The sequence below is a fragment of the Carcharhinus amblyrhynchos genome, chromosome 5 (assembly GCF_965287045.1).
Source record: "Carcharhinus amblyrhynchos chromosome 5, sCarAmb.v2.hapA, whole genome shotgun sequence".
NCBI classification, from domain to species: Eukaryota; Metazoa; Chordata; class Chondrichthyes; order Carcharhiniformes; family Carcharhinidae; genus Carcharhinus; species Carcharhinus amblyrhynchos.
The window spans coordinates 74,195,263-74,205,690 of NC_137328.1; the positions used below are offsets into that span (position 1 = coordinate 74,195,263).

The window sequence follows — 10,428 nt, forward strand, 5'->3', positions numbered from 1 at the left end:
GGTCTCGATAGAACTAGTTCACTTTTTCCACCTCCTCACCATATCTCATCTGCTTTACACAAATGGAACAGCACAAACTGCTCTCCTGAGATGGTTGAGAGGAGATTTGATAGAGGTGTTGAAAATCATGGGGAGTCTAGATAGCAGGTAGAAACTGCTCCCATTGTGGGAAGGGTCAAGAACTACAGGACACAGACATATGATTGGCAAAACAGCCAAAAGCAACACAAAAGGTAAACTTTTTATGTAGCTATTCATTCAGACTGGAAACACGGAGAGGGTGGTAGAGGCAAATTCAATTATGGTTTTCAAAAGAGAATTGAATGAGTACTTGAAGAAAATAAATGGCAGAGATAGTGAAAGGTCAGGGAAATGGGATTAAATAATTGCTTTTGCAGAGGGCCAGCAATGACTGAACAGGCCAATTTACTTCCTTATGTATTACAACCATTCTATGATTTTCATAAGACCAAAAGACTTAGGAGCAGAATTAGGCTACACGGCCCATCGAGTCTACTCCACCATTCAATCGTGGCTGATATTTTTCTCATTCCCATTCTTCTGTCTTTTTCCCACAACCCCAGTCCCCTTATTAATCAATGACCTGGCTTCCACAATTTTCTGCAGCAACGTGTTCCACAGATTCACCACTCTCTGGCTGATGAAATTTCTCCTCATCTGTCTTAAAGGATCGTCCATTTAGCCTGAGGTTGTGCACTCTGGTTCTAGTTTTTCCTGCTAGCGGAAACATCCCCTCCATGTCCATTCTATCCAGGACTCGCAGTATCCTGCAAGTTTCAATAAGATCCCCCCTTATCCTTCTAAACTCCAACAAGTACAGACATAGAGTCCTCAACCCGTTCCTCACACAACAAGATCTAAATTCCAGGATCACTCTTGTGAGCCTCCCCTTTCCAAGGCCAGCGCATCCTTTCTTAGGTACAGGGCCCAAAACTGCTCACAATACTCCAAAGGGGTCGGACCAGAGCCTTATACAGCTTCAGAATACATCCCTGCTCTTGCACTCTAGCCCTCTCAACATGAATGCCAACATTGCATTTGCCTGCCTGACTGCTGACTGAACCTGCAGGTTAATCTTAAGAGGATCTTTTCCACAGTGCATTCCATCTGTCACTTCTTTGCCACTCTTCTAATCTGTCCAAGTCCTTCTGCAGCCCTCCCCCACTTCCTCAATACTACTTGTCCCTCTACATTCTTTGTATCGTCTGCAAACTTAGAAATAGTGTCTTCAGTTCCTTTTTCCAGATCGTTAATGTATATTGTGAAAAGTTATGGCACCGACCCAAGGCACACCACTAATCACCGGCTGCCAACCTGAAAAAGTCCCCTTTATCCCCACTCTCTGCCATCTGCCAGTCAGCCAATCCTCTATCCATGCCAGGTTCTTACCCTTAACACCATATGTGCTTAACTTATTTAACAGTCTCCTATGGCACCCTGTTAAAGGTCTTCTGGAAAGCTTAAAGGAGAATCAATGGACATGATTTATTATCTAACTTCCTTGTTGCCTCCTCTAACAGATTTGTCAGACATGACCTCCCCTTGATGAAGCCGTGCTGACTCAGTCCTATTTTATGCACTTCCAAGTACTCCACTAGCTCAATTTCAATAATGGAATCTAAAATCTTGCCAATGACCCACGTCAGGCTAACCGCCTATAATTTCCCATCTGCTGCCTCCCTCACTACTTAAACAGTGTTGTTATATTAGCTACTTTCCAGTCCTCTGGGACCCTCCCTGCCTCCGGTGATGCCTCAAAGATCACCCCCAATGCCTTTTCAATTTCCTCAGCTTTCTCTTTTTAGAACCCTGGGGTGTAGTCCATCTGGTTCAGGTGATTTATCCACCTTCAGATCTTTCACTGTCCCCGGAATCTTCTCCTTATTGATGGCCACTGCACTCACCTGTGATTCTCCTGGAGCTGTGGCATCCCACTGGCGTCATCCACCGTGAAGACTGATCCAAAGTAACTATTCAGTTCCTCTGCCATTTCTTTGTTTCCTATTACTTCTCCAACCTCATTTTCCAGTGGTCCAATGGCTATTATTGCCTCTCCCCTTTTATATATTGAAAAAGAACTCTCCCTATCTTCTTTTATATTACTAGCCAGTTTATGCTCCTTTCATCTTCTCCCCCCTTATTGCTTTTTTTAGCTGTCCTCTGCTCATTTTAAGGCTTCCCAATTCTCTGGCTTTCCATTAATCCTCGCCACTTTCTATCTTTTTTTTGCTTTTATGCTGTCCTTGACTTCCCTCGTCATCCATGGATGCCTCATTCTCCCCCGATTGTGTTTCCTCCTCCTTGGAATGAATTTCTGTTGTGCCACCCAAATAACTCCCAAAAACTCCTGCCATTGCTGTCCCACTGTCTTCCCTGCTAGGCTCCCTTTCCAATCACCTCTGACCAGCCCTTCCCTCATGTCTTTGTAGCTACCTTTATTTAATTGGTATATCTGATTCCAATTTCTCCCTCTCAAACTGCAGGGTGAGTTCTATCATATTAAGGTCACTGGTCCCCAAAGGTTCCTTTAAAGTTCCCGAATCAAGTCTGCCTCATTACACATCACCAAATCCAGAATTGCCTGTTCCCTAGTAGGCTCTGTCACAAGCTGCTCCAAAAAGAAACACCATCTCTTGGACATTCCACAAATTCCTTTCCTTAGGGTTCATAAGAACATAAGAAATAGGAGCAGGAGTAGGCCATCTAGCCCTTCGAGCCTGTCCCGCCATTCAATAAGATCATGGCTGATCTGTCGTGGCTCAGTTCCACATTCCCGCCCTCTCCCCATAACCCTCTCTCTTATCAAAAACCCATCAACCCGCGTCTTAAAAATATTTAGCGAGGTAGCCTCCACCACTTCAACGGGCAGAGAATTCCAGAGATTCACCACCCTTTGAGTGAAGAAGTTCCTCCTCAACTCCGTTCTAAACCGCACCCCCTCTATCTTGAGGCTGTGCCCCCTAGTCCTATTATCCTTTCTGAGCAGGAAGAGTCTCTCCACCTCTATCCTATCCATCCCATTCATCATCTTATACATCTCAATGAGATCTCCCCTCATTCTTCTAAACTCTAACGAGTACAAGCCTAGTTTATTCAGCCTCTCCTCATAGCTCAACCCCCTCAACTCTGGCATCAGCCTAGTAAACCTCCTCTGCACTCCCTCCAAGGCCAAAATATCCTTGCGTAAGTACGGCGCCCAAAACTGCACACAGTACTCCAGCTGCGGCCTCACCACTGCCCTATACAGCCGCAGCAAGACCTCCCTACTTTTATATTCAATCCCCCTCGCTATGAAGGCTAGCATCCCATTAGCCTTCCTGACCACCTGCAAGCTGGGTTTTTGCGACTCATGCACAAGGACCCCGAGGTCCCTCTGCACCGTCGCCTGCTGCAGTTTTTCGCCACATAAGTGGTAATCCTTCCTACCATTATTCCTACCAAAGTGGACCACCTCGCACTTGCCAGCATTAAATTCCATTTGCCATTTCCTGGCCCATTCGCCCAGCCTATCTAGATCCTTCTGTAGACTCTCCACACCCTCCGCACAATTTGCCTTTCCTCCAATCTTGGTGTCATCAGCAAATTTCGACACCCTACACTCGGTTCCCTCCTCCAGATCATCTATATAAATTGTAAATAGCTGAGGCCACTACCTATCTGATTTTCCCAGCCCACCTGCATATTGATATCCCCATGATAATTGTAATATTGCCTTTTCAATATGCTTTTCTATCTCTTGATATATTTTCTGCCCCATATCCTGACTACTCCTAGGGGACCTGTACATAACTCTCTTCATTTGTCACCTTTTTTGCTCTGCTTGAGGTTACATTCCTGCCACCTTCTCTATTCTACTACATGGTCTGAAAAACTTTACTAACCTCTCCTAAGCTGTTGGCTCCTTTAACTAGTTGAAAGTCCTTATTATTAACCTGCACTTCTACCCTCTTCTTTAACTTTGATTTTCTAATTCTTTGTACAACTGATGACCCCCCACCAACCCCCTCCATTTAGTTTAAAGCCTTAGTTATACAATTGGCCAGGACTCTGGTCTCAACATGATTCAAATGAAGACCATCCCATTGGAACAGGTCGTCTTCTTCCCCAATACTGGTGCCAATGTGTCATGTATTCAAACCCATTCCTCCCACACCAATCTTTGAGCCACACATTTAATTAATCTTACTGGCCCTGTGCCAATTAGCTTGCGGATTTTTCGTTCTGCTTTTTAATTTAGCTCCCAGCTATTCATATTCCCTTAGCCTTTGTTCCTGTTCTACCTATGTGGACCACGACAGCTGGATCTTTACCCTCCCACTCCAAGTTCCTCTGCAGCCCAGATGAGATATCCCGAACCCGAACGCCAGACTGGCAACACAGCCTTCGGGATTCTCGATCCTGGGTCACAGAGGACAATGCCTCTAACTTTACTATCCCCAATTACGAGTACATTTCTTTTTTGAAGAAGCGTTTCGTTTTCAGCATGGCTGTTGCTCAATTACTTACACACGTTCTGCTAGTTGTTTAATAACAGTTGGAGTTAATCGATTGTGTAATATGTTTGAAAATTCATTCTGTTCGCGTCAGCGAATTACCTTTATTCCTTGCAATCAGTGTGCTAACATATTCACCAGTTATGCGTTCCTTAAAATTTATACAAAAAATATTTCAACGACGCGATTTAAACCGATGTGTAAACTCAATGTTGTGTTCGTTCGTGGTTTAATTATTTTTCGTTCAATTGCACTTCATCTCAATGCTCCACTCTCAACTGCTGAGTAGTTCGGCACCTTTAGACACCCACAGATTTACCTTTAAACAAGTAGAGAAAAAACCCTAACTGACTTATTTAGTTATTAATTTACTTCTTCAATATCAACCAATCACAAATCAGTTTTTTCAATTAAATCGTCAATTTAAAAAACTCCGTCAATCGCTTAGTTCAGGCTCTTTACATTCGTGTTAGTTCAAACGACGGCATCGGGATTCTCCAAAAATTCTTACGAAACGCATAATCTGCCACTATGGGATATGTTACTTTTGGCTTTACAATTTAAATGTCCATGTCTTTTAAGTCTGTTTGATGCTCGATCATTTATTTTATTAAAACACTAGTAACTTTCGAATCAAATCTGTGTAAGTTTCAGGACAGAATGAGAAAGTCTCTCCCTCCTGAAAGCTTTCTCTCTGCTGCACACGATACAAGGTGCATGATTTGATATTGTTACAACTTGTGCCAGACTCAGTCTTTCCCGATTATTCACTACCGCATTTTAGTCCAAGCGATTTAAAACGCATCAACTTCTGCTAACTTTCTTCCCCCTCCCCCCCCCTCAACTACTATAGCAAATGAGGTTAAAGTTTATCATGCATATGCAGCTGGCCCCCAGCACCCTCCTCAGCATTTTAAACTATTGTTCGCAGCATTTAAGATTTTCCGGTGATCTCACTCACCAAACCTCAATGTTCTCTCTCTTCTCCCCTGCCCCCAAGGCAGTGCTTGGAGCAGAAGCAGGAGCAAGACACGAGCCCCTACCTGCTGATGTAGCCGTCGCCATCCCCATCGCAGGTCTGAAAGAGCCGCTTCATCCTCTCCTCCTCGCCGGTGCTGGAAGTGTCACTGCTGCCACTGCTCGCGCTCACTACTGCCGCCGCCATCTTCTCCTCACCCAGCCCCCTAAACTCCCCACGTCACATTCAGCCAGCCAGCCAGGCAGGGCGCGCGCGCACCCGCATGAGAACCGGGTTCCAAACGGTAACTGCACGCGCCAGCTGCCACCTCGCTCCGCGCGCAGCCTCCCTCACCCCCCTCCCCCGTCAGAACTAGCACGCTCTTGGCCATTCACTGCCAGTCAGCTGCGCAAGCGGAGGAAAAGGGTGAGTTGTTGTCAGGTGAGGGGAAAAAGGGTCTCACCTTTGCCGACATCTGGTTGCAAGATACGATTGACCAATTCTTCAGTCAACACCCCACCCCCGCCCACCCAGAACCAAACAGAGAGACAGTCCAATCTTCTTGACTCAAAATGCTTTCATTGTCATGTTTTGTACCCCTCTCCCAGCCTTCCCACGCATACCACATTCTAATTATGGATAATGAATAACCAAATCTGCCCTCCCCTCATTTGTTCTCTACAGATCTATTCTTTGCTAGCTGTCTCCCGACCTGTATTAATGCTGTTTTCTCAATCTCTGCAAGTCAGTGATTCTCTCCTGACCTCATAAATCTGTTGTCATCCTTTCTCGGTTCCGTTTGAGTGTATCTGCGGTTTTCTGATATGCTGATTTTTTTCCAACTCACATAGCAATATTAAATCCAGATGATTCCACATTCGAACTTTTATTTCATTAGCAACAGAACGGGAAACACTGAAACCAAACAAACGTGCAGTCAAGTAAATTTCGTGAAGGGAATGTATTGAAGATTGGAATTTCATTAATAAGGAAATTACATCAAAATTAAAACTTAAACGCATTTAACAGGATTGATAAATAGAATAGAAAACATATGAAAAGGGCAGCTAGATATAAGGGCACATGCAAGAAAATTAACAAGCCAACAAAGGGTAATAGAAAAGTGTTTAATTCTTTATTAGTTAATTTTAGTCACAAGTAAGGTTTACATTAACATTACAATGAAGTTGGTGTCAAACTCCCTTGGTTGCCACACTCTGGCAGTGTTCCAGTCAATGCAGCTGGGAAGAAACCAGAGCACCCAGAGGAAACCCACGGCGACATAGGGAGAACGTGCAAACTCCATACCAACAGTGTGCCAAGCCAGGGTCCATGGCACTGACAGGCAGTAGTGCTAACCATTGTGCCACCCTTAGCCACAGTAATTTTAAATTTCAAAATTCAAAAATATACTTTATTAGAACAGAGTTGAGGAGGAACTTCTTCACTCAAAGGGTGGTGAATCTCTGGAATTCTCTGCCCGTTGAAGTGGTGGAGGCTACCTCGCTAAATATTTTTAAGACGCGGGTTGATGGGTTTTTGATGAGAGAGGGGATTAAGGGTTATGGGGAGAGGGCGGGAATGTGGAACTGAGCCACGACAGATCAGCCATGATCTTATTGAATGGCGGGGCAGGCTCGAAGGGCTAGTTGGCCTACTCCTGCTCCTATTTCTTATGTTCATAAAAAACTCAAACTATTGCAAAATGACAAATCAAAAAATTGCAAAGTGCAAAAACAGAACTGTTTTTCCAGTACAATACTATGCTTATTTACATGACATTACATTTCATTAGTTAAAACTATATACATGCCTCAGATTTTACTGTGTGCTGTTATTTTTCAGATTTGGCCTGCATAACTGTGTGCCAGAGTATTCTGCAGTTACCAGGCCCTCGGTCTGCCTCAGTTGAAAGGCTTTACAGTGTGGCCTTTCCCCATTGTGCCTTTGTGGCGGCTGCCCCAAGCTTCAGCATGTCCCTCAGCACGTAGTCCTGGACCTTGGAATGTGCCAGTTAGCCACAGTAATATTAGTAAAACTAGTTACTGAAGGATTAGGATAGTAAAAGAATGGAGACAAACTTGGAACATAGAATGAGGGTCTGACAGCATAGTGATAGTAAATAATAACTTTATATAACACCATTAACATAAAACATCCCAAGTCACTTAATAGAAACATTATGAAGCAAATCTGATATTAAGCCACATAAGGAAACATTAGGGCAGATGATCAAAAGCTTAATCAAAGTGGTAAATTTTAATGAGGAAGGAGGGGTAAAGAATTTTAGAAAGGGATTTCCAGACCTGAGGGATCTGGCAGCTGAAACCACAGCCACTACTGGTGGAGCAAATGATTCTGGTCTCTTGCACATCACCAAATTCAAAAGGAACACATATTTTGGAGGGTTGTGGGCTGGAGGAGATCAAGATAGGGAGAAGGCCATGGAAGGATTTGGATACGATGAGAATTTTAGAATCAAGGTATAGCTTAACTAGAAGCCAATGTAGTTCAGCAAGCATACGATTGTTGGGTGAACAGGACTTGGTACAAGTCAGGACATACACATCAGAATTTAAAATAACCTCAAGTTTAGGAAGGGTAGAACATGCTTGCCAACTAAGAGCATATTGGACTAGTCAAGTCTATAAGTAACAGAAGTATACATGAAGTTTTTAGCAGCAGCTGAGCTGAAACAGGGGCAAAGTTGGGCAATGTTAGAGTTACAAATAGGCAGTCTTAGTGATGGCATAGATATATGTTCAGAGATTTAGCTTACTTTGAAGTTAAATATGACACAGAAGTCACAAACAATCTGGTTAAGCCTCAGATGATTTCCAAAGAGAGGAATGGAGTTGGTGGCTAAGGAAAATGGTTGTAGCAGAGACCAATGCCAAAGCTTTGTCTTTCTGTTAGGGACCAGATCAGAAACTCCAAGATATGTTATGAAGTTATGCCAGACACCAACTATTTTTGATTTCGGCATCAGTGTGAGCATGAGGTGTGATTCTATTGACCGACTATCAAACCTTATTTAACAATACAGTTTAACTATAACAAAATTAGCATAACTTTTACCAATCAGAATACTCAAACATGAGACATAATTAGCAGTTGAAAATTATATTTCAGTTCCAATTTAAGCAAAATTCCCCATAGATGTAAGCTACTCTTCAGCATTAGTTAGCAAAAAAACTTACGCAAATTGCCAGTTCAAGCCTTTTAACCCCTCTTGACAGAGATACAGAAAGACACTTGTCTTCTGACCCTCACAGCAAACACCAAAGAAAGACCCGTCTTCAAACAGCAGAACTCCAGAGAGACAGAGGGAGAAAATGCCTCTTGTAGATCTCTAGAGACAATACCTATTTTTCGAGCAGGTCCCCAACTTCCATTTCCAGAGAGAGAGCTACTCCTTTCAAATTTAAACAGCAACTGCCTGCTAGTCCTTCTGTAAACCCAACTCTGCCCATTCATATGACTCCTTTTGTCAATCAATTTAATTAAACTGTACTCTGAAACCACAGGGGACAACCCAAAAAAAATTGCAACAACTCAGATCAAGACAAACGCCCCAATAATTAACAGCAATTATTCTAACTCATACTCAACACATGGGCTGCTGGTTGTAGACAATCGGTGCTGTATATACAAGGTTGAATCTTATTATCTCCTTTGTAAGAAACATGACAGTATATTTCTTAAAGGCACAGTATCGTCACATTCTGAATTTTTAATTTGTTCAAGGAAATTTCTGCTCATCCAGTGTTGGATATAAGAACATAAGAAATAGGAGCAGGAGTAGGCCATCCAGCCCTTCGAGCCTGCCCCACCATTCAATAAGATCATGGCTGATCTGTCGCTGCTCAGTTCCACTTTCCCGCCCTCTCCCCATAACCCTTAATCCCCTCTCCTATCAAAAACCCATCAACCCGCGTCTTAAAAATATTTAGCGAGGCAGCCTCCACCACTTCAACGGGCAGAGAATTCCAGAGATTCACCACCCTTTGAGTGAAGAAGTTCCTCCTCAACTCCGTTCTAAACCACCCCCCTTTTATCTTGAGGCTGTGCCCCCTAGTCCTATTGTCTTTTTTGAGCAGGAAGAGTCTTTCCACCTCTATCTTATCCATCCCATTCATCATCTTATACGTCTCAATGAGATCTCCCCTCAATCTTCTAAACTCTAACGAGTACAAGCCCAGTTTATTCAGCCTCTCCTCATAGCTCAACCCCCTCAACTCCGGTATCAGCCTAGTAAACCTCCTCTGCACTCCCTCCAAGGCCAAAATATCTTTGCGCAGGTGCGGCGCCCAAAACTGCACACACTACTCCAGTTGCGGCCTCACCAATGCCCTATACAGCTGCAGCAAGACCTCCCTACTTTTATATTCAATCGCCCTCGCTATGAAGGCCAGCATCCCATTCGCCTTCCTGACCACCTGCTGCACCTGCAAGCTGGGTTTTTGCGACTCATGCACAAGGACCCCGAGGTCCCTCTGCACCGTCGCCTGCTGCAGTTTTTCGCCCCGTAAGTAATAATCCTTCCTACCATTTTTCCTACCAAAGTGGACCACCTCGCACTTGCCAACATTAAATTCCATTTGCCATTTCCTGGCCCATTCGCTCAGCCTATCTAGATCCTTCTGCAGACTCTCCACACCCTCCGCACAATTTGCCGTTCCCCCAATCTTGGTGTCATCAGCAAATTTTGACACTCTACACTCGGTTCCCTCCTCCAGATCATCTATATAAATGGTAAAAAGCTGAGGCCCCAGCACCGACCCCTGGGGCACTCCACTAGTCACCATCCGCCAATCCGAATAGCACCCGTTGACCCCCACTCTCTGCCTCCTATTTGACAACCAATCCTCTATCCACGCTAACACCCTACCCCCAACTCCATGTCCCTCGACCTTCTGCAATAACCTCTTGTGAGGCACTTTGTCAAACGCCTTC

The 10,428-nt window shown here is 44.1% G+C and overlaps 1 protein-coding gene across 2 annotated transcripts in view; it reads right to left on the reverse strand.

Annotated features, from left to right (window-relative positions):
• mcc (MCC regulator of WNT signaling pathway) overlaps positions 1-5,688 on the reverse strand; it is a 192,106-nt gene extending 186,418 nt beyond the window's left edge. For both annotated transcript variants that reach the window (XM_080189013.1, XM_080189014.1), the window contains exon 1: positions 5,558-5,688. In XM_080189013.1, the coding sequence (XP_080045139.1) occupies positions 5,558-5,679 (122 nt within the window). In that variant the 5' untranslated portion in view covers positions 5,680-5,688. The remainder of the gene's footprint in view (positions 1-5,557) is intronic.
• Positions 5,689-10,428: the final 4,740 nt, after the last annotated feature.